The sequence below is a fragment of the Crinia signifera genome, chromosome 5 (genome assembly GCF_055691185.1).
Source record: "Crinia signifera chromosome 5, ASM5569118v1, whole genome shotgun sequence".
NCBI classification, from domain to species: domain Eukaryota; kingdom Metazoa; phylum Chordata; class Amphibia; order Anura; family Myobatrachidae; genus Crinia; species Crinia signifera.
In genome coordinates this window covers 163,386,596-163,412,376 of record NC_139221.1, presented here as the reverse complement: position 1 = coordinate 163,412,376, position 25,781 = coordinate 163,386,596, and the positions used below count along the sequence as shown (strand labels likewise).

The 25,781-nt window shown below is 43.7% G+C and overlaps 1 protein-coding gene across 2 annotated transcripts in view; it reads left to right on the top strand.

The window, feature by feature from the left end:
• Positions 1 to 25,781, top strand: part of STAC (SH3 and cysteine rich domain) — a 242,738-nt gene that overhangs the window by 203,725 nt on the left and 13,232 nt on the right. For both annotated transcript variants that reach the window (XM_083188214.1, XM_083188212.1), the window contains 3 exons: positions 9,153 to 9,235; positions 14,124 to 14,175; positions 14,903 to 15,040. In XM_083188214.1, the coding sequence (XP_083044340.1) occupies positions 9,153 to 9,235; positions 14,124 to 14,175; positions 14,903 to 15,040 (273 nt within the window). The remainder of the gene's footprint in view (positions 1 to 9,152; positions 9,236 to 14,123; positions 14,176 to 14,902; positions 15,041 to 25,781) is intronic.

The following is a 25,781-nucleotide window of genomic DNA, read 5'->3' as shown; positions in this document are numbered from 1 at the left end:
AAAATATTTTGGCTGGGGGGAGCAAAATTTATAGTTACGCCACTGGTCTGCCAGATGAAACACAAGCCTGGAACGCATGTGGAGGGCCAGAAATCACGGAAACAAAATGGTCGCCAACAGAAAGTGACTGTGGAACATTTGTAAATAGTCGGGAATTGTGGGACGTCACTTCTTGCGGAAGTACGATGGCTGCTGACCGGAAGTGGTGGAATGCTGAACCTGGGAACCTGGGACCATAATCAGGACGCGGGGGCATGCACTAAGAATTAAAGAGACAAAATTTCATATGGAATTAAAGAGTGATAAAAACAAGGGTGGGTATATCAGGTACTGCGCAAATGAGGCAGCTGAGATGTGTGCTCTAAAGATAGAGTGTTCTTTTGCACTCAGAAACAAAATGAAAGCAAACAAACATTCAGAGAACCCTCCACCAGCGCCAGTCTATCAGGGAATGCCAGACTGCAGACTACCATACCAGGGGATTGTTTCCAGTTGCTGGCTGCCCGGGCTGCTATCCTATGTTTCAATTTCTATTTGAACTGTTTTTAACCACTCAGTTCCACCATCTCCGGTAAAAGTTTTTCAGCTATCTTTCTACCATCGGGTATAAAAAGCATAAAAAAGGGGGGGTTTGCCAATCGCACAGGACACAAAAATATTTTTAATTGGTTATTAGGATAGAAAACTGGACCTTCTATTAAAGTGTGACAAAAATGCAAGAGAAAAGAAATAAAATGTTTCAAAATGTTGCAGACAAGTCCCAGGCTATGTAGCCTTTATTAAAGGGAATACGTTTGAACACAGTAAAATATATTGTTCGTCACAGCTAAGCAAATTCACAACCAACAAACAACAATGTAAGCTAAAAGTGTTTATTTTAGTGTGCCACCTGCTCACCACCTTATTTTAAACACGTTATTGTCTTTGTCTTCATATCACTTGATGCTGAATGTGTTTTCTTTTTATATTTCGCAGCTAAATTTACAATTACTTAATAAAAGTTACATTTTAAGAATTTAGGTGCACCATATCAAGGACATACTTTTTCTCTTTTCTCTTGTACCATCGGGTATACTTTATGTTGTGTGCTATTCTGTGTATTGTTGGATTTTTTATTAATTGTATGTATTAAGATTCATGTGTCATTAACTGTATTATGCTATGACCATGCTTTCTTTTACATATGGATTTAAAACCACGTTTAATATCTGAGGAAATCTTCCCTGGTTACAAATTATAAGGGAAGTACTTTGCTTTTTATGGTTATTGAAGCGCTGGTGTAGGGTGCTCGGAATTAAAAAGAGGTTTCTTCACCGTGAGAGCGGTTAAGTTCTGGTTGACTCTGTAAGCTGCAATGCGCACAGCTTACAAAATCGAAGAGAGCCTGCCCCGTCGAATCGCTGCCCCCACCACCGTATCCCTTCCCAACCATGCGAGGGGATATGTCACGAAGACACATTACCTCGCATGTCTCCGCTGCTTGGGAAATTATTTGATGGTCGCCGATCATTGAATGATTTAATTACGCGCATGCGCTGGTCCCAACCATCGGTCCCCTGTGCGAATGACGGGGGGCTGAATGGATTGGAATGAGGGCCCTTGTTCCCACCGCATCAGGCAAATGCCTGAAATGTGGAACTCCAAATGCATTATTCATACACTGTTTCTGGAATTGTCCTAAAATCAAAAAAATCTTAAACCAAATTCTTTGGTTTATTAATTATACGTTCCACCTGCATTTGAAACTACAGTAGACTGTAAAGCCACGTTGGGGCTACATTTTTACATACTTAATTCCCTTATTGTATATAATACTTGGAATATAATAAGTGGAATTGGGCCAAATCGCTTAAGTGTATGGCCAGCTTTAAGGACTTTCTTACCAATGAGTACTTCAATTTTCTAGTCTTTTAAGTATAAACAAGCATATAATTAAAAAAAAACCTAACTCAAAACAACACAGATACTATTTCATTTGTGATATACTATACCTACTGTATACTATAGAAAACAACAGCAAAAAACTATAGAAATAAGAATACACTATGTATGGTGATGGTACTATAACTATAAAATAATACTATATGCCACAGTTGCCTACCCTCCTGTATTCTGCAGGATACTCCCTGAAAAAGCAGCAATCTCCCTCTCTTTCTGATTAGACTACCAATCTCCCTCATTTCACCTAGCCCACATTATGTAGCTATTACATATTTGGGGGAAAAAAACTTCAAATCATCAGCACCATTTCCCAGCATTGGAAAAAAAAACACAATGATCCCTATGGCTACATGCTTTTTTTGTGGCCATTGATATGGAGCCACGTGTTAATCACAATAGTTGAACAATCCCTGACACGTATCAGTGACTTTTCTTTAGCAAGTATATTAGCTCTTACTAACTGCTTTGATGCTTATCTACATATTTATATGTAATTTTTAAAATTCCTGTAGCAGCACACCCACACACTTCTAGGTGCCACGTTCACAATCTCTTTTCACAATCTTTCCATATATGGAAGTAGACACACCCTTTGGGTGGAGCATGACACGGCCCCTCAATGGGGCACTGTGCAAAATTCTACTACCAACTATAATCTCCCTGAAACTATTTTTCAAAAGTAGGCAAGTATACTATATGCTGTTCTATGAGTATTTTTTATAAACTGTACTAATCAGCCAAAAGATATTGGCCCTTATTCAGATCTGATTGCAGTACATTTTGTTTGGAAAATAAGCAAAACCATGTGCACTGTAGGTGGGGCAGATGTAACATGTGCAGAGTTAAATTTGGGTGGGGTGTGTTGAAACTGAAATCTAAATTGCAGTGTAAATATAATGCAGCCAGTATTTACCCTGCACAGAAACAAAATAACTCACCCAAATCGAACTCTCTCTGCACATGTTAAATCTGCCCCACCTGCCGTGCACATGGTTTTGCCCATTTTCCAAACAAATTTGTACTGCGATCAGATCTGAATAAAGACCATGGTGCATTTACTGTTATGTTACAGCATGAACCTGCAAATTTTATTTTGCTTAGAATTAATGCAGCAGTTAACACTGTGTGACTGTATGACAAGGAGTTTGTCTGCAGGCTACATTCACATTGGTCATAGCTAACCTATTCTTGTAGGCAGTGTCAGGAAGGCTAAATCGGATATTTAAGTTGACATGTATGTCACATCTGAGTATTGTCATCTACAATGCAATCACTCTTTCAGAGTGAAATCAAGGGACGAATTACTCAGCCTTCCTATCAACGGCTTAGACTAGACAGACATGAAATACCATCATTTGTAATTAAACCATGCAGAGTAGTGATCTGTTTGGACATGCCATGTGCTAATTTTATTGAATTTGTCATTTATTTGTTTGAATTAGTAAAGGAAGCTGTAATGTTACTATAAATAAAACAATAGTTTTCATCAGTATGATGTAAGGTTATGTACTACTGTATACAGTATAATGTATTTTTCTTCCACATCTTAAATTACAAACACAGTGCGATTTTAACTATGTACAATTTCCCTGGAACTCCCTGGAGAACAGAACCACCGATATTGTCTACACACACTGTGATTTTGACTACTGAACGTACAATTTTAATTATATACGATTTCGACTGTGTACAATTTTGACTATACTGTACTAGAGATTGTATACTTTGTAGTCAAAATTGTGCTGCTTGCACAGTCTGTTTTTTCTTGCGTAATCGAGCCTGCAGGGGCCTGCATCGGTATCGTAAGCTGTATACGTATGGTGCAATATGTTCTATGTTTTCTACCCATATGGACTAAATAACATTGTGTGCAGGGCAGCCGGGGGGGGGGGGGCGCTTGCTGGAGGGGCTCAGCGGTGGCCCTAGTCTAACCCCTCCCCCTCTTCCCCCTTCGTCCCTTCTGGGCAGCAGAACACACTTCTACAGCATGTGCTGTGCTGACAGAAGGCTTAGCATGAGCATCTCACTGACAGCGTGAGAGCTTTCAGCAAAGCACATAGGGCCTTATTCTGGTTGGAGCGGCCAAACGTGCGTACGTTCGCTATTAACGTACGCTATCCGCACGCGGCCGTTGGGGTTAAGTCCACCCACAACTCAGCCGCATACGTACGGCCAGAAACAACGTCGAAGGGGAGTGGCGTACAAATGTGCGTACGCCAACGTACACGGACGGGCCAGCCCTTACACTCCGACAACTGGCGTACAATTGAGCGTACACCACCGTTTACGGACGTCTCTCGGCCGTCTTCCCACCGACTTCTTGCGGCTATCTGAGCGTACGCCAGCTTGCACGGACGGGTCCCTATTGTTTTCAATAGAAAAGTCAGCTTATGGCACCGCTCGTGAGAGTGAGCGTACGTCCGTGTACGCTGACATACCCTTCACATATATGGACCAGCATATCTTCCCTTTCAACTATAATTATGAAAATTAATTAATTAATTGAATTAATTAATGTGCAAAATAGTGGCCATGGGATTAAAACATTGCTGAAACATCCTTTGTAGGTGTTAGATGTGGTTTATGTTATTGTATCCTAAATACAAAACCTATGTTTGTATTAGAGTGAACACGTTGACACATGTCGACTTGTGTCGATTGAGTGTGCTACTGTGTAAAGTCTATGAAAGCACGTAGTGAATGTGTATAACTGTTTAACAAATACCTACCTTTGCATATATAAGCAGGTCTTACAAAGATTCTTACCTTAAATTAAACAAACCTTTAAATGTAGAGAAGTATAGAAAGATAAGCTTCCAATGTGTTAGAGTGCTGTGTGTGGCTTGCAGGTAGTGAAATCATGGTTTGGACTTAATAGACTGCAGCATTGGTTATTACATTCAGGTGAAAGGTTTTGGTAGTAATCCGCGTAAATTAGCTAACCCAGGCGCACGCTGGCATGCGGTATCTGTAGGGGTGGTTTGAGATGGCGGTTGGCGGCCGCCTGTTTTGTGTCCGAAATGAACGGTGCTTTAGTCGATCGTGCGGTAGTAGCACCGCTCATTTTTGGTGCACACCCCCGTGTACGCCCATATTTACGCCCATTTTCCCTCATTATTTCGGCCGCTCCCCTCATCACGCCCCTATGCCGCCCCCAATGCCCGTACACTCGCGTACAGGTTTTTTCGCACGTAGAGACCCGTCCGTGAGCGTTGTGGAGTGTTCGCGCCTGCGCATTAGCGAATGTACGCATGCGCAGATCATTAAAAACCCCGGGACGTGCGCGTACGGCCCGGCCGCTCCAACCAGAATAAGGCCCATTATGTAGGTGTGTGCTGCTGCTGAGTTGAGAGTTTTTTTCCACCTCCCTCTAAACATTTTTTTTTTGGGGGGGGGGGTGGCCTATGTGTGCGGGTGGCTACACCTCCCACATTAGGCCACGCCCCGACATTTTACCAGGGCCTGGCATACGTCTCGGCTGCCCTGATCCTGTGTATGACCCATCTATTTACATACATATCCAGCTACAGCAGTGATTCTCAACCATAGCCCTGAATTTTGCCAAAAGGCCATGTGAATTTTTAAATGTGACGGTTGGTGATACACAGTACACCTGATGTAGAATGTGGACCTATAGAGCCTGGACTATTAGGAGTCCTTGAGGACAGAGGGGAAGGTGTAATATAATGGTATACGATTATTGGGTCTACAGCAAGTTGGTCGACAAGCATCGGGTTGACACCGTAGGGATATGTCAACATGGTTCTAGGTCGACATGGGTCTAGGTCGACAGGTCATTAGGTGGACAGAAGCATTAGGTCGACATTGTCTAGGTCGACAGTCAAAAGGTCGACATGGGGTTTTTCTGAGTTTTTTGAGACGCCATGTGCCGACAAGTGGGATTTCATGCCCTAGGGCATGGTGGGAGAATAAAATAGTGTGCCGAGCGAAGCAAGGCACTGTGCCTGAAGAATAGCAAGTGAAGCGAGTGATGCGAAGGGATGCGGTGCATTGTAAACTGTGTCGACATTCGGGTAAAATAACAGTGAAAAAAACCATTTCGACCTTTTGCCTGTCGACCTCGACACTGTCGATCTATTGCTTGTGTCGACTGATTGACATGTCGACCTAAACCCATGTTGACCTAGACCTATGTCGACCTTGACTCATGTCGACCTAGAACCATGTCGACCTAACGGTGTCGATCTAATGCTTGTCAACCGTTTTGCTGTAGACCAAAGATCCCAACACAATATAAGGCAGAATCGCTGCATCAACAAGATGTGTGATCACCTTGTCTAACGGAGCAGGGATTTGAAAACTCACTCCTCTGGCAAACCCCACCAGAACACACAGCACATCAGCTGTGTCTCCATACAAGATCTCGCATATTTAGGTAAAGCAGTATTAGGGCACATGATGTGAATTGATACTACTTGCCCCTATAATGACATTTAATACATTTACCACTGAGTTTGGGGGCCACTAATCTAGGAGATGCCTAATATTTATTAACATATTTATTAAATATGCTTTAATAAATATCCTTCCATGCAGAGTTACAGATGCATCCTCATACATTCCCAACATGACCCATTAGAGGAGGGATAACATGCTCTATTCCTGTACTTCCCTCTTAATTTATGATTGATGCCACCTGTGTTGAGCTACTTAATTAATTGCTTCACATGTGAGGGAAATTATAAATTAAGATGGTATCTGGCACTTTGACAATCCCATCTTCTTCTTCATGGCAGCATGGCACAGTTCAGAGCTGTGATGGGGTGAGTGATACAACAGCAGGCAGAGCAAGGTGGAGACTGAGTGAAGAGATAACAGGCAGTCAACAGAAGACCCGCCGGCACAAGTGGGGTCACCTTGCTAACATATACTTATACATATGTCAGGTCATCACAGTGAGAGTGCACTGGGGCAGCAGGAAGTCAGGAGAAGAAGACACGGCATATGCATTTGCCATGGAGTCCCCTGATTGGCCAGCAGCAGAGACGGGGGCAAAGAGAACAGGGAGGAGGCTGTCTACGCAAAACAGAAAGCTGCCCCCATACTAGTTTACAGGGAAGTGATCTTGATACAAAGCAGGGACACTGCTGGATAAGTCTGAGATTTCTCCACGATAACTCCTTCTGTGAAATGAAGATAGCAGTGAAAAGCCCTGTTAAAGGGAATGAAACATTTTTCACTGCTACATCAATAGATAACTGGAATCCTGGAATGGTTCATGTTGGGAGGTATGCATTCCTGTGTTGTGCACTTTTGACTACGTTTTCCTCAATGTAGCATTGAAGTTTTCATATAGGGGTCGATTAAATTCAAAGCCAGTTGAATAATGCCGGAAAGCAGCTGCTGGAGCTATTTAATTCCTACATACTGTACTACAGTGGTTCCCAAACTGTGTGCTGTACCTCTCCTCTTGATTTCATACCTGTACAATTCATTAAAAATCTATCTCCTGTGCTTATCTCAACCTTAACTAAAATCTGTAATCTCTCTCTTGCTACTGGTACTTTTCCTTCTCTGTTCAAAAATGCAGTGCTTACTCCCATTCTGAAAAAACTCAATTCTTACCATAACTCTCTCTCTTTACCATCACTCAGCTCCCATGCCTATCCAAGCTGCTCAAGAGACTTGTCTACTCTCACCTCACACACTTTCTTAACTCTCACAACCTATTAGACCCACTTCAGTCAGGCTTTAGTTCCCAACACTCCACTGAGACAGCACTGACTAAAGTGGTGTATGATCTGATCACTGCTAAGTCTAATGGCCATTACTCACTACTCATTTTTCTAGATCATTCTTCTGCATTTGACACTGTTGATCACCCTCTTCTCATACAAACACTACACTCCCTAGGTCTTAATAATAAAGCCCTCTCCTGGCTCTCATCTTACCTGATCACTTACCTGATCACTCTTTCAGTGTTCACTTCTTTGACTCTACCTCCTCTTCACTACCTCTGTCAGTTAGAGTTCCACAAGGCTCAGTCTTAGGTCCTCTGCTTTTCTCAAGCTGTACCTCATCTTTGGCAAACTAATCAGCTCTTTGGGATTTCAGTATCACTTCTATGCTGGTGATACTCAAATCTATTTATCAACCCCAGAGTTGTCACCAGTGGTTGGGGGCCGAGTCTCTGAATGCCTCTCTGCTATCTCATCTTGAATGTCTTCTCGCCACTTCAAACTCAATATTTCCAAAATGGAATTCATTATATTTCCTCCAGACAAGAACAGTTACTATTCTTATATCTCCATAACTGTTGACAACTCGACAATCTACCCTACCCCACACACTTGTTTCCTAGGGGTCATCCTCAACTCAGAACTGTCCTTTCTTCCCCGCATTCTATATGACTCCAAATATTGTTACATGCATCTAAAAAATATTTCCAAAATATGACCCTATCTTACACAAGACACTACTAAATCTCTTATCCATGCACTCATTATATCCCGCATTGACTCCAGCCACTGCAATTTATTTTATATGCTGCTGCTAGGCTGATCTTCCTAGCAAGACGCTCATTGTCTGCTGATCCGCTCTGCCAGTCCCTCCATTGGTTGCCTGTATTTTACCGTAATCAATATAAAATACTTATACTCGCATATAAAGCTATTAACCATTCTACACCAGCATATATCTCTTTACTTATCTCAAAATATCTCCCAATTCGACCACTCCACTCTGCACAAGATCTGTGTCTCTCTTCTGCACGGATCACTTGCTCCCATTCACTACTACAGGACTTTCATTGGGCTGCTCCCATCCTATGGAATGCCCTTCCAAGCACTATAAGACTCTCCACTAGCCTCCAAACTTTCAAGCGTTCCCTGAAAACTCACTTCTTCAGGAAAGCGTATTTAAATTTGACATGCATAACATGCATAATGAGGCACTTATGTATTATATAGCTTTTCTTCTGTCTTTTCAACTTGGTGGGACTGCTATGTTATTACTGGTGCCTGTCTTTGTGTTTCCCTCCTATGTCCCTATAGATTGTAAGCTTGCAGCAGGGCCTTCTTACCTCCAAGTCTGTAGGTTGTTACCCAGTGTGTTATATCATTGTCTACAATTGTAAAGTGCAACAGAATCGGCTGCGCTATATAAGAAACTGTAAATAAATAAATAAAATTAATAAATACTTTTAAGTATGTGCAATTGTTTTATGATGTATATGTTTTTTTTTTCTGCAGGTGACTCTATTTCAGGATACAGTAGACAATTTTGTTGCCTTGTACAAATTTGTACCACAAGAACAACAAGACTTAGCAATGAGGTAAAACAAGTTCCATAAAATGTCACTTCAAAAGATCCACTGAGCTCTGCATGTCTGGCAATTTTCTTTGTAACAGTATTTGTCAGTTACTATTTATGTTGGCACCAGTGACTTTGTGCATGCAGTAAGCTGCAAGACAGGTACAGAGGCACTTTAACCCTTTGAGTGCCAAGTGAATTTGTTGAAATAGGTGTGAAAATTGCCAAGCAAACATTCTTAGCCAACATAATGACCTGTAATGTTTACCTTATATAGGAAATATAATCTATTTTTACACAACTTTTTTTTCTTTAAATTTATATAACAAATGTGAGCGACGCTGGCAGTTTTAGCAGATTTTTTGCACATCTCTCATAGAGATGTTGGCACTCAAAGGGTAAAACTCTTTACACTGTAGAGTGTATTATACTGTATGCAGGATAACATACCGTCATTGCAAACTATATTTTTTATTAGAAGACACTGAAGCTTCTGAGTTCCCTTCTACTGTAATATCCAGAATGTTTTACAGTGCAGTGTTCATTATGATTTAACTAAACAGGTTTTTCTAATTAACCCTAGTTCAAAGTTATTACATCATATCTTACTGATCAAAAGTAATGAAGTCAAATAATTAAGCATATATGGAAATATTATTTTATAGCATATATACCTATATTAACACACCTCCCAACATTTCACCATCTCCTGGTGGGACCCCCATGCATGGCCCCGCTGCATGCTCCTGGGAAGGGGACATTGCCTTCTGGAAAGGAGACATTGCTTCACAGCAATGCTGCAATCACACACCCTTTTTGTCACTGTTGGGGCATGGCCAGTGCCCTAAGAGCTGCTGTCCATGCCCCCAACCCCTCTGTCTCTGTGAATAGACGCTATGCGCATGCCATGCATCTATTCCCTGCTGCTCTGCTAAGCAAATCAGCACAGACCAGGGGAATCCTAACTGCACCCCCCCACACCACTACCACCACCACTGCGGGACAGTTGGGAGGTATGTTTTAATGTCACTTTTGTATTGGCGTATAATATGATATTATTATGTAATAAAAGTTATTTAGCCTACTAAATACAAAAATACAGATGTATAGTGCAGTATGATGGGACAACAGGATAGGTGAGTATGGCTAGATATGTAATAAGCCATTAAATACAGTGAAACATAAAATATTATTTTATACATCCTGAAAACATGACTTGTTTGGGATGCTTGAGGACAGGAGTTGAGAACTACTGACTTGCCCAGGGCACATACAGTAGGCAGTGGCATCAACAGGGTGTGGGGATACGGTCCACACCCAGATGTCACCCTTGGAGGGGTGATACCAAAATGTTGGCTTATCCATATTGACAGCAGCTGTAGTGTGATATTCTCCAGAAGCACCCAGCTCCTGTCATAGAGAAGTAGCCAACAGTGCTGGTGCTAGTCTCCGCAGAAGAACAACCTCTCTGAGGATATGCTGAGCTGCCACTGGAGTGATGTAATTGGGATGACTGCTGATGTCACGACCCCTTTAGCTTAGGCCACGCCCCCTTTCCAGCCACATGAAGGAGATACAGAGTGAGGATCAGGTGTCACCTGACCAGGGGATGCCTCTTACTGTAGGTCACGCTGACATCATCTGATACATGCTGGCCGCACTGATATCACACACCTGATATTTAATGATTACTATACATAGACCACCCTGACATCCAGTAGTTAATTTTTCATTAGGTGCACGAAACATTAAACTACCAATTGCCAAAGGAATGTTTAAAATCATAAAATAAAAATAATACATTTGTGGGCTGACCTGACCCCTAAATCTGCCCTTGCTGATACCACACACCTGATATTCAATGATCACTATTCACAGGTTACATATACTATATATCACACAACTGAAACACACTCATCAGCTAACTCTGATCACATATCTTACGCACCTGATACAAACTGATCACTATACACAGGTCACACTGATTAAACAAACATGATACATACTGATCATTATACACAGATCACACCTATATCCAGGGGTTGATTGGGATGGAACACCAGCCCCAGAAGGAGCTCTCATCTTTTGAGGGGGTGTGGCCTATTGAAGGGGTGGGATCCTTCCTCATTAAGGGCCAGATGCACTAAGCTTCAAAGGTGATAAAATAGAGAGTGATAAACAATCAACCAATTAGCTCCTGTCTGACATTTTCAAACACATAATGTTACATGGCAGATAGGAGCTGATTGACTGGCAGTTTATCACTCTCCATTTTATCACTTTTGAAGTTTAGTGCATCTGGCCTTATTCTGAGATGGACACAGTTGCAGCCACCCTGGTGTCTTTTCCTGCAGATGTATCTGTGACTTTATGATTACCACTACAATGCCCGGTACTTGTGAGTTATCCGGACGCCCGATTTCTAAATCGGGTCGGATCGGGACATCGCATCGCATCGCATGCGACCATCGGATGCGATGCGATGCGATGACCCGATTTTTCCATAGGAATCAATGTTAAAATGGACTGAGTCCATTTTAACATGGAATTCAATGGGAAAAAGGGGTCCTTTTCATACCCCTACTATCCAAGTGGGCATGGAGTTGGATATAAACCTGTGGCGAGCGTAGCGAGCCACCGAGCCCGAAGCGTGGCGAGCGTAGCGAGCCCCGCGAGGGGACACGGAATACCGTCCCCTCGCGGGGCTCGCTTCGCTCGCCACGCTTCGGGCTCGGTGGCTCGCTACGCTCGCCACAGGTTTATATCCAACTCCATGCCCACTTGGATAGTAGGGGTATGAAAAGGACCCCTTTTTCCAATTGAATTCCATGTTAAAATGGACTCAGTCCATTTTAACATTGATTCCTATGGAAAAATCGGGTCATCGCATCCGATGGTCGCATGCGATGCGATGCGATGCGATATCGCATCGCATCGCATCTGATTGTATGCCTTAACTTAAGGCATACAATCAAAAAATCGGGCGTCCAGATAACTCACAAGTACCCAATGCCCCTCCCTGGTGTCATGGGCAGATTGAAAATTTAAAGTGGCCAAGGAAAAATTCCCTAAAAGTGTCCCTCTTATATGCCCACAGTGCCAGCCTGCAAACTTCTACTCAATTACACGCACACCTGAATATACCACCCTCTACCCCGTAATACAGCCACACCACCAGTGTTCTCTCTCGGCCCACCGGAAATCTTCCCTGTGTTTTTTTTTTTGCCAATCAACCCCTGTCTATATCCATACAACTGGCACATACAGTAATCATCACTATACAAAGGTCACACAGATATCACTTGCCTGATACATACTGATCCCTATATACACGTTACACTGATATTACATACTGACTATAATACACAGGCCTCATCAATATTACTTTAAATTACTATTTATGTTCTCCCGGTAAACTTTAAAGATACAACTGTTGTGACGTCAGTGCTCTTTGAGAATCCACTTAATAACCAGTCACTGTATGTGATTTACAGCTAGTCATGAGGCATGCTTCATTTAGCAACTTCTACATAAGAATATGGGAGAAATTTACTATGAACCGCGGAATACGGCCGGTCCCCGGTATGAATGGATACGACCAGGATTGTCCATTTTCTGACGAAAATATGAATTGTGAATAGGGCAAATTTACTAATCTGCCGTATTCACTGGAATCATATTTTCTGATGGCGTTGCCATTTGTATTTGGCAGCTGTATTTAACGGCTCCATACAAGGCTGCCCTGGGTAAAAATAGAAATAAAAAATTAATTACAAAAAATGGCGTGAAGTCCCCCCCGCCCGGCAGTAACCAACCCCCTGGGCTCACTGAGCCAGTCCTGGTTGCAGAAATACAGGAGGGAAAAAAGTTGGGGTCCTCCTGTATTTATTTAACCAGCACCAGGCTCATGAGTCAGTCCTGGTTCCCTAAGTATGGGGGTAAACATGAGTAGGATTCCCCCGTATTTTGTAAACCAGCACCGTGCCCAAACAGCCAGCAGGCTAATGCCACAGCTAGGGGATACTTTTTACATAAGCTCCCCCCGTCAAAGCATTAACTCCTGACTGGTCAGCCTGGGCCAGGACCCTGGGGGAGTGGGGGTTCCCCCTCCAGGGCACCCACTGCCATAGGCTGAACCCCAGGGCTGTCCTTGGTGCCCCTGGGCAGTGGGCAGTGGGCACTGGGCTGATAGCCATAAATGTGTAAAAAATAGAATAAAATCTATTGTGTTAAGTTGTGGAACTACAAGTACCAGCAAGCCTACCCCGCATGCATGGTCTTGGGGAACCACAAGTCCCAGCATGTGGGGAATTAAAGGGCCCGCTGGGTCTTGTAGTTCTACAACTTAACCAATAGTGAAATAAATCACAGACACCATAGAAAATAAAAGTTTAATACACACTACATTCATCTATACAGTACATACTTACCTAGAGGTTCCACCATAGGTTAGTCCTCTACTCCAGTAGTAATCCATTAGGGTACTTGGGAAAGGAAATGATACTCAACATGTCATCTGATGAAGATCGCATCCTCTTCGTTCCATGTAGGCATCCATGGGTTAAAAACTAACAAACCAACAGTCCCAGCACCAAAACAAACTGGAGGAGCTGCAAACCGCCAATCAGCTGCGGAGCTTCCCCGGAACCCGCTCCTGATTGACTGGCGGCGGACCCGTGTATGATGTCATTGGAAAATCCCCCAGTAAAAACATTTTTGGCTCCTTTTACAGTGCAAACAATAATTTAAATTACTTAAAATATTTAGGCCCAAATTCACTATTCTTCAAAAGTGATAAAATGGAGAGTGAGAAAAAGCCAGCCAATCAAATGAAAAATGTCAGGCTGGAGCTGATTAGTTGTGCATCTGGCTCTTAAGCTTTTTATTCTGTTTTATTTTATATTTTGCAGACCGGGTGATAGAATAACTATACTAGATGATTCCAATGAAGACTGGTGGAAGGTACTGTATGTTATAAATATGTCAACACCTGTAACGTTGCCATACTTAGAAATGCATTCAGCAGTTTCATCTGCATTTGGTTATAGATGTAGTATTTTACGCGTTCTATGCTCCTATCAGTTTATCTCTAAAAGCCAAGTTGATACAGCTGACTTTTTGATGTATAGTTTCTTCTTCATTCATTTGCTGAAATGGGTTATTAAAGTGTATAACCCAAAACTATAGTGAAGACTGGTATGATGCCATGCAAGTATATTATTGAATATCTAGTCTAGTGCATGGAAACTACATTATTACATTATTATTATTATTATTATTATTATTATTATTATTATTATTATTACGTATAATATTGTATATTAATAATAAAAATATTATTTTTATGATGATGATGATGATGATTATTGAATATCTAGTATGGAAGTTGTACATGGGCCACCTCTTATCCCCCCCCATGCCCAGTGTACAAAACTGAAAAATGTCACGTTTTGCAAGTTTCAAAACACAAGATAGATTCATGCTTTAAATTTTCTTTTCATTTCCCTTGCATCTATATAGAACTATTTAAGGCTGTAATCTTAGTTACTATGGCAGCTTTATATTCAATGTGTAGCAATTGTGAATAATTAAATACAGTTGAGTACATCCTTTTATTTTGTTTGTAGTCATGACTTCAATAAAAATTGCAATTAAAAATGTGTTAAGTCACACCAGCTGTTTCCCACAGGGTAAAATAGAAGAAAGAATCGGGTTCTTCCCTGCTAATTTTGTACAAAAGGTCCAGGTCAATGAAAGACTTTTTCGCTGTACAAGAACATTCATTGGGAACAAAGAACAAGGGCAGATAACACTGAAAGAAAATCAGGTATATAATCTGTCTATGGCATCTATGAACAAACTAATATGATTGATATCACTATTATGGACAAATTTATTAAAACGTATTTGCCGAAGATCCTCTAAATACACCCATTTTTGTGGGGTTGTCCGCAATATTCAGCTTTCCATGGATGTACCATGGTACAATATCTGCCACAGACCCTCAATTTCCGACTACAAAGCAGCCCCCATAGCTTCTATTGCCCCCAGAGCTCTGGTGATGGATTCACCAAGCACTGGGATGCAAATGATCACACTATCTGTAGATGGTGCAAAGCTGGCTGCTTCTACAGATGTATTGTCCTGTCTGGCTGGCTGGAACAAAAATCTGGTAATTTATGGGAGAGAATGACAATTGACCATTTGCTTTGAAATGCTGTAAAACGGCCAAAAACTGTCATTCAGATATTACTAGGTTTTTGTTCCATCCAGCCAGATCTGACAATCAATCTGTAGACTGGCCAGCTTTAGCCTATAGTAGCTGGGCTACTGCAATTCACCATCTCCGGCACCAACAATGATGAATGAGCTGGCTTTACATGTGCAGTAAGGCCCTGATTCAGAGATGAATGCTGCTGCATTTTTTAACCCAGCGGTGATGTAAAAAATGCTAAAGCACCAAGAGGCGTCTATTGTAAATAGACGTCTCCTGACATCTTCTTTAACCCACTGCTGCACCCAAGGATCACATTGACTGTGTGATTTAGTCTGAGGTCACACCGGCTGTCACAGCTCAGTAGCCTAGGGCAGGGAATCAGCATCAGAAGACACAGACCCTAGTATCTGCACTTCCAGAGAATGGAGAAGTCAAGTGTATTCTATAAAATAATAGGTAAAAGCTGATTGGTTGCTATGGCAACTTGCCCACTTGTCCAATATTTCAAGTTTTATACATCCTCCTCCTCTTTTATTTGTTCACACATAATATAATTATAATTAAACAAAAAATCAATAACTATGGGGGGGGGGGGGTATTCAATCTCCCACCACTGATCCCGACGGGGAATATAGCGGCGGGGCCCTATGCAATGCTGTCTTCCCTGACAGCATTAAACAGGGATCTCGGCAGAACATGCCCGACTTTACAAGCAGTCGGGCACGTTCTGCCGAGAACGGTCGGGAATTGACGAGCTCCCGGCTGCAGCTCGATGATTTCTGGCCGCAGCTAATGGCCACGCCCCTTTTTGACGCTCAGCAGGTGGGACATTGAATCTCACCTGCCGGGCTGATGTTTGACAAATGTTGTAAAATATACTTGCAAGAAGCACTTGTTTATTAAAATTAAATTCAACAAGGAGCCTAAGGAGCATGGGTGACAACCCATGTGGAGCCCTGTAGATGTGCTGATTGTGCTGCCATGGAAGTCACACCCTTGTACAGATCTATATGCAGTACAAGAAAAAACAGAACTAGTGTTCCCAATTCCCCTGTCACTGTGCGTCACAAGAAATGTGTGATATATTTAGACACACAGTCTCACGACCCACAGAAAGAGAGGGGAGAAAGAACCACTAAATCGGGTGCACAATGTAATTAAGAACAGGTATCAATTAATCAGAGTGTCACCTGCAGCTCTCAAATGAGGAAATCTGTGTCTCTCATGTGACACTATTGGATTTTAACCAGTATTCTCAATTTATTGATATAACACATAATGAACAGTCATAATATTCATAGTAATAAAAAATCATATAAAAAGACAATGAAAGCTGTGGGAAATGGTATCAGCCCTTTTGTATCCGTTATTAGGATTGTAATTGAGAGTATGGCCTCTTTTATAGGACCTTTGGTTGTTGATAATTTGATTTTTGTATCCAGCAATCAAATATTTCATAAAGCAAATTACTCCCATTAATGTGATCACTGAACTGATGCTCCGGTATAGAACCACAGGTCCTCACTTCACAGTCTTATGATGAATTGTTACAATTGGTAGCAGAATGTAACTTTTTTGAAAGGATTGCCCGAAAGTTACTGTCCTGAAATAGATTTTTACATACCAATTTGATGGGTAGTCGCAGAGAACAGTGTGATGATGGTGGCTGCTGCATAGAGCGACAGACCGCAGCGTGAGACCAGCTCACTCCAACTGCATCTGCAAGTAGTCCACTCACGCTCAGCTGGGGGCAGACACTCGTATGATGGCAGTCTTAATGCCACTGCTGCATGGCAGGGCCGGATTCAGGATAAAATGACAGGGGGGGCACCATGATAAAAGAGGGTTTAGGTGGGGGAGGAGCGGTGTTAGTGGTGCAAGTGTACATGCTAAGAGAGCGGCAGAGAGAGGGTGGGAATGGGATTAAAAATAATCCCTGGCATTTAAAGTATGCAGGCCCACCATGGCGACAAAAGTGAAGGATGTAGTTGTGCGCTCGCCGAAGGCGCGCTCCGGAAAAGGGTGTGTGGCCACTCAACAGAGGGCGTGTCTTTGGTGTGTAGTGTACAACACCATATACAACTTCTACACATTATGCAACAAAATACTAGACCCCATTATACTTGCCCCTTACACATGATGCCAAATGGAATGAGCCAAAAGTCACATAATGCCACATGAATATAGCCAAAATTCACATAATGCCACACGGATTGAGCCAGAATTCACATAATGCCACACAGATTAAGCCAAAATTCACAATACGCTTCATAAACAGGGACATTGTCCACCAAAGGCACGCATTAAACATTTACACCATAATGTCCATTACACGTTAAGTTACACACCATTATTTCCATTATGTATTATGCCAAACACCATAATGCCTATTAAAAATTATGCTACATAAGTGCTGCTTATCTACATGCTCATTGCCAAGGGTTCCATGCTCATTGTCAGAGATTTCATGCTCGTTGCCATGTGGGATTACATGCTCATTGCCAAGGGGGAATACATGCTCGCGGTAAATGGGGGACAGGCGCCGCCAGGCAGAAGTGATAGCCACTGACAGTGGCAGAGCCTGGCTGTATTCAGAGCACTGCAGGTCCCGGCTATTTGAAATAATACCCCCTTCACACCAGAAAATGCATTCCCAGGTTGGCTCCTTTTACACCAGCCTAGTCCCTGCATTTTCTGGTGTGAGGGGGAGAGAAAACCACCCCTCCCCCCCTTTAACCAGTTATCTATTTAACCGGCTATATATTTGGAACCAACTGACCCATTTACATGAGACAAGTATCATATTGAAGAACTTTTGAGTGGCCTTTGAATGATTTTGGTCCAGTGAAACTGGAACATTTGGTTCTAGAGTAATCTGCCCTCAAAGAACATGAACAGCCATGAAATGACATTTCAAATTATAGAAAAATCGGTTTACACACATCTCTGGAACTGATTGCCCGATATGGACCAGCGATTTGGAATTGAATGAGATCAACCACAAGCTTCTGTGATGCCAGGGGGGGGAATTGGCAGCCATCGGAACCGGGTGGGGGTCGGAATTGACGGGTCCCATATTATCCTATGGGGAAAAAACGTTACAGCTTTACCATGCGATATCTCCGGTTCCCGGGGGCTAGAGACACGGGGCTGGGCTCATTGGGAAGCCATGGTCCTCAACTACAAAATGAAATGACAGGGGGGCACGTGCCCAGGTGCCCCCCCCCTGAATCCGCCACTGCTGCATGGGGATCTCCCACTTCTCTGTGTCAATGCGGTTTGAGGACCTCTCCTATATCGGGCTGACTGTGAGGCGGGTCCAATAAAAGCGGTGATTTGGAGCTTTGAAGTTGTGCAATTTAAAAGTCCATACCCACTGGCAAATCAATAGTCAAATAGAGGGTCCTTGACGCGTTTCTCCATCATATATTTTGGCGGTTTCTTCAGAAGATGACCCCAGCTGCACCCACCATCACACTATATACAGTACACCCCACATGTGCAATGCTATATGTGGGATATGGGTACTATTTATGTAGTCATTTAAGATTATTTTACCTTTTTGATTTTCTCTCTCTCTCTCTCTCTCTCTCTCTCTCTCTCTCTCTCTCTCTCTCTCGTACAGATGTGAGTCTTCCTGCTGATCATTTTTCTCTTTCCCCACATCTTAAATTAATTTAGTGTTGGAAAAAAGCGAATCAACTACAATTTTGTAATAAACTATTACAGCACATTGGACGAGATGTACTAAGCTAGATAAGTGATAAAATGGAGAGTGATAAGCAACCAGCTACTACCTGACATTTTTTCAAACACAGCCTGTGACATGGCAGGTAGGAGCTGATTGGCTGGCTGTTTATCACTCTGCATTTTATCACTTTTCAAGCTTAGTGCATCTGGCCCATGGTCTCTCAATATAAAGCATACATTTAATTGCTGCTGATTTTTCAATAACACATACAGTATTGTATTGACTTTCAGTATGTTCAACTGATGTAAGTAGGTGAGAATGTATCTGTTAATTGAACACTGCATGTGCTAATTAATAATCACTATGATATCCTTTTCCTTGGAATGAAGGGGGAAATTTACCAATATGAAAAACCTAGTTTTTCGTATTGGTATTTTCCCTACGACTGCATACGACTGTTTAAGTCGTATGCAAAGTCGTGTTCCGGAGGATCAGTTACAAAGCAGTCATATACGACTGCTTTGTAACCCTCCGATGGTGTAATGATTCGTATTAGCGGCCGTATATACGGCTGCTAATACGAATTATTTCTAGCAGTCTGCACGGATCAGTCAGATCCGTGCAGGCTGCATGGTGTAAAAAAAATAGAAAAAAAAATAAATTAAAAAAAAAAACGGCGTGGGGTCCCCCCCACAGCCATAACCAGCACCAGGCTGACGGAGCCTGGAGCCGGTAATTAAAAATCAGGGAACCCGACAAATAGGGTTTCCCCGATTTTTAACAACCAGCCCCAGGCTCCTGCTCTGGGGCTGGTTCCCAAAATACGGGGGACAAAATGACTAGGGGTCCCCCGTATTTTAAGAACCAGCCCCAGGCAAAACCAGCCAGCGGGTAATGCCACAGCCGGGGGGAGACTTTTTATACAAGTCCCCCCGGCCAAAGCATTCATCCCTACCGACCAGTCAGCCTGGCCAGGGGCCCTGGGGGAGTGGGGACCCCCCCAATAAAGGGGTCCCCCCCCTCCAGGACTTACCTGACCAGGCTGAAGCCTGGTGCTGTCCTCGATGCCCCTGGGCGGTGGGCATCGAGCTGATGGTTTTGTGTAAAAAATAGAATAAAAACCATTGTTTTTTACTGTGGCACTACAAGTGCCAGCAAGCCTCCCCAGCAAGCTGGGACTTGGATAACCACAAGTCCCAGCCTGCTGGGCATTAAAGGGCCCGCTGGGTCTTGTAGTGCCACCGTAAAAAAATAGTTAAATAAAACACACTGACACCCGTTTTAAATAAAAGTTTAATACACACATTACATACATACTGATACTTACCTTTCTTGATCCCGTAGGTAGCCCTGGTCCTGATGTCCTGTGTCGTCCTCCAGGTCCATGTCGGCTGTCTGCGTCGTCCTCCAGGTCCATGTCGACGGTCCGTGTCGTCCTCCAGGTCCATGGCGGTGTCCGGGTCCGAAGAAATCCATGTTGGAGCTGTGGAAGGAAATCCTACTCACCTGTTCCTGCGCTGAAGAAGTCTTGTCTTGATCCGACGTAGTCCAGGTAATCTTCCTGCTGTCGCCGGTCCCCGCTGTCTGCGCTGTCCGTGCATCGCGCTGAGGAGAGATGCTGAAGTTTCATATTCGGCGCCTCTCCTCAGACTGAATTCTATTGGCCGCCTAGCAGGCCAATCAAGAGCCGACTTTCTCGGCTCCTGATTGGCCTGCTAGGCGGCCAATAGAATTCAGTCTGAGCAGAGGCGCCGAATATGAAACTTCAGCATCTCTCCTCAGCGCGATGCACGGACAGCGCAGACAGCGGGGACCGGCGACAGCAGGAAGATTACCTGGACTACGTCGGATCAAGACAAGACTTCTTCAGCGCAGGAACAGGTGAGTAGGATTTCCTTCCACAGCTCCAACATGGATTTCTTCGGACCCGGACACCGCCATGGACCTGGAGGACGACACGGACCGTCGACATGGACCTGGAGGACGACGCAGACAGCCGACATGGACCTGGAGGACGACACAGGACATCAGGACCAGGGCTACCTACGGGATCAAGAAAGGTAAGTATCAGTATGTATGTAATGTGTGTATTAAACTTTTATTTAAAACGGGTGTCAGTGTGTTTTATTTAACTATTTTTTTTACGGTGGCACTACAAGACCCAGCGGGCCCTTTAATGCCCAGCAGGCTGGGACTTGTGGTTATCCAAGTCCCAGCTTGCTGGGGAGGCTTGCTGGCACTTGTAGTGCCACAGTAAAAAACAATGGTTTTTATTCTATTTTTTACACAAAACCATCAGCTCGATGCCCACCGCCCAGGGGCATCGAGGACAGCACCAGGCTTCAGCCTGGTCAGGTAAGTCCTGGAGGGGGGGGACCCCTTTATTGGGGGGGTCCCCACTCCCCCAGGGCCCCTGGCCAGGCTGACTGGTCGGTAGGGATGAATGCTTTGGCCGGGGGGACTTGTATAAAAAGTCTCCCCCCGGCTGTGGCATTACCCGCTGGCTGGTTTTGCCTGGGGCTGGTTCTTAAAATACGGGGGACCCCTAGTCATTTTGTCCCCCGTATTTTGGGAACCAGCCCCAGAGCAGGAGCCTGGGGCTGGTTGTTAAAAATCGGGGAAACCCTATTTGTCGGGTTCCCTGATTTTTAATTACCGGCTCCAGGCTCCGTCAGCCTGGTGCTGGTTATGGCTGTGGGGGGGACCCCACGCCGTTTTTTTTTTTATTTATTTAATTTTTCTATTTTTTTACACCGAAGCCTGCACGGATCTGACTGATCCGTGCAGGCAAAAACGCAAATACGACATGAAAATGGTGTTCTATTTTCCTGTCGTATTTGCATGGGTGTTTCACACCACTTAGCAGCCGTATTGTCAGTACGGCTGCTTAGTAAATCAGAAACCACCATTCTTTTGAATGGTGATTTCTGTCGTATCCTATCGATGGTGTAGGGCATTCGTATTTGTAACTACAAATACGAATGTTCCATCTTTAGGACTACGAATTGTTGTATTTTTGGGATTGTAAATCCCGAAAATACAAATTCGTAAAAAAAAGGTGTATTTCTCCCTACGAATACACCTTTTTTCTACGAATCCATTTTGGTAAATGTCCCCCGAAGTATCTAAATCTGTTGTGAAAGTTGTGAAAAAAAGATAACATACTGTATAAGGCTTTATGTTGCCTTACAGCTAGCAAATTACCCCTTACAAACCTGAATGTCGGTCTTACTGTCTTACTGAAACAACTGTAAACTATTGAATGCATGTGCCAACTAAATATAATCAAGGAAAGACATACATGAATAATCGCAACCATAGGCGTGCGCAGCCCATTTTCTTAGGGGGTGCACTATTTGAGGGGCGTGTCCATCACCGCCTACTGGGCGTGTCCATCACCGCCTACTGGGTGTGTCCATCACTGCCTATTGGGCAGCAAAGTCAGTGGAGGGGAAAGGGGAGACACTGAACTGGATGGAAATGGAGACAATGAGATAGGGGGTCGGTGAGGTTGTGGGTGACAATGGGCTAGTAAGAAAGGAGGGGCAGTGAGATGGGGTGGGAGAGGGGACAACTGGCCTAAGAAAGGGGACAATGAGCTGAATGAAAGGATGGGGGGGGCATTGTGACTGGACTGGGTAGGTGCCTTGAGGTGGTTGGGGAGGGAAGACACTGGGCTGGCATGGAGAGGACAGTAATGGTGGCATTGGTGGGAGACCCTGGAATGGAACAATGATAGACAATGTGATAGGAGCACTGACCTGTGTTTGCTGTTGGTATTTTTTTTCTTGGCATGCCTGCAGCAGCACTGCACACTTACACAGCCTCCTGAGCAAGTCTGTCTGCTGCTGGGGGGGTCTGGCAGGCTGATCATATGCCTGCCAGTCACACTGCCACGCTGTGCACACCGGCAGGTTCATTGAGAGAAGAGACGATGTGGCCAGCCCCAATGTCAGTCAGGAGAGGAATCACTGTAAGTATAGGAGGCCAAGGTCTCTCTCCAGCCTGTATGTGATGAGGCCGGAGCTGACTTCCGATCAGCATAGGCCAGCGCACTAATAAAGACGTTAGCTGTGAGTGACAGGGCAGAGGAGCGAGACAGCCCTGTAGTAAATCCGCACCAGCCTGTCTCCTCCTCTTCTCCCCTCGCCCCAACCACCCGAGCTTACCGCATTAGACTTTTTGTTCTTACAGAGCTGGGCAGCTGCTGGTGCCAGCAGCACAGCACAACAGTACAGCTCCGCCCCAGGTAGTGCATACCTCACACACCGCACACAACGAACGGCATCAGGGGATGTGAAGAGCAGCACTTCATTTATTGTCGGCGCTCCCCACAGACCCCGTACTGGCTCCTCCAAGCCACCACGGTGGCTGCTGTATGGTAGTTACAACACTGCTGGCTGCCTTGCTATGCGGCCCGGGGCGGCTCAGCTGTCACTCAGCAAGTCAGGGCAGCGGGGACTGGAGCGAGGTGTGTAGGCTGCGTCTGTTTGTCACTAGGAGGCGCTGCAATCGCATGAGGGAATGCCGGTCATTAGGAGGTGCCTGTGCACCCCCGGCACCCCCCGTGCGCACGCCTATGATCGCAACAAATATTCAACCAGACACATCCCGAAATGTAACTAAAGTTGGATATGCTAAGCCAATTATAATTGGATATTGTGTATGCAAGAGCATTAAAACTTTTTAGTTGATAACATTCTCAAAATGCTAGTGAGAGAACAATCTATCATGTGCACACATTATATTGTTCCCAGCCTCCAGAACAGTGCCAGATAAAGGTCTAAATGGGCCTGGAGCTGAAAATGATCAAGGGCCTATTATGTGCAATAATAGGGGTTGTGGCCAGCACCCTAATAATGTGGGGGGCATGACCAGTGTTCTGTTTGGGTGGTCTGCTCATGGGTGTGTCTCTATTTGTGTAAATACTTTCAACTAATTATATATTATATATGCCTGGAAAAGGCAGGGGTCTGGCATAGGAAAAATGCAAAGGGTTTAGTATAGAGTGAAAAATGGCAAAGCGGTTGGCATATACATGGGCCAGAAAAGAGGGAAAATAGAAGCTGCAGGTATACTTAGCTTCCAGTGGCAGCTGCAGACTTTGGGTTGCAGTGCCGACCATGTATCGCCAGCACTGAGAGCATCGGACAATATATATGCACACTCCCTCCAGCCAAAGAGTGCAATGGCATATATATATAGTCAAGGTAGAAGTGCGGCACTCAGACTAACAAAACGGGTCGAATACAGGTGATGACTACTCCCTCTGACGATGTTTTAGTTTATTAACTGTTTTCAAGTCACATATATACACACATATACACATATATACATACATAATTACACACACACACGCGCGCACACACACAACAGGGTAAATTTACTAAGATGTGTATTCTACTTCACATGTAATGTTGCTATGGGCAACCAATCAGAATCTACTTCTTATTTATTTAGCACCCTCTAGAAGATAGTAGACATGATTTGATTTGTTGCCCATAGCAACAACACTTGTGAAGTAGAATACACATCTTAGTAAATTTCCCCCAATATCTTTGTCGGCACTTGTTGTTTTTTTTGGCTTGATAAATGGGCGCTGCCCCGAAATGTTGCCACTTGCACAATTAAACCTCTGTTTGGTTTGGATACAAAACTTCAGAGTACCGCACCTTTTATGTGGTCATCTAAGTTTACCCACCATATACCCCTTATACAAATCATGCAACACAATAGTAACCCCCTTGCCTCTTACACATTATGCCAAATGGAATGGAAATTCACATTGACTGAGCCAAACTTCACACTATGGCACATGGATTAATTCAAAATTCACATTATACCACACAGTTTAAGGCAAAATTCAAATTTTGACACATGGATTGAGCCAAAATATACACTATACCAAACGGATTGAGCAAAAATTCACAATATGCTTCATAAACAGGGGCATTGCACGCCAAAGGCGTGTATTAAAAATTTACACCTTAATGTTCATTACATGTTAAGCCACACATAGGGTGACCAACTCATCCCTTTAATCTGGGACACATATTAATTACACAGGTTCTGTGGCTGACTTTCACCTGGTTTTAAACTGCCACACCTCAAGACTCCATTTTACCTGGTTTTAAACTGCCACAGAACCTGTGTAATTAATATGTGTCCCGGATTAAAGGGATGAGTTGGTCACCCTAGCCACACACCATAATGTCCATTACGTATTATGCCAAACACCATAGTGCCTATTAAAAAGTATGCTACATAAGTGCTGCTTACCTACATGATCATGGCCAGGGGTTCCATGCTCATTGCCAGTGGCTCCATGCTTCATGTCATGTGGAATTACATGCTCATTGCCAAGGGGAAATACACGCTCGCAGTAACTGGGGGACAGCCGCCCGGCAGATGTGACAGCCATTGACAGCCATTGACAGCCGGGCAGAAAGCAGGGGGCTGGCCAGCTGTATTCAGAGGACTGCAGGTCCTGGCTATTTGAAATAATACCCCTTTCACACCAGAAAATGTCTAGTAGTCCCTGCATTTTCTGGTGTAAGGGAGAGAGAACTACCCCCTCCCTTTAACCAACAGGCTATATCTTCAGAACCAACTGACCCATTTATATATGACCAGTATCATATTGAAGAACTTTTGAGTGGA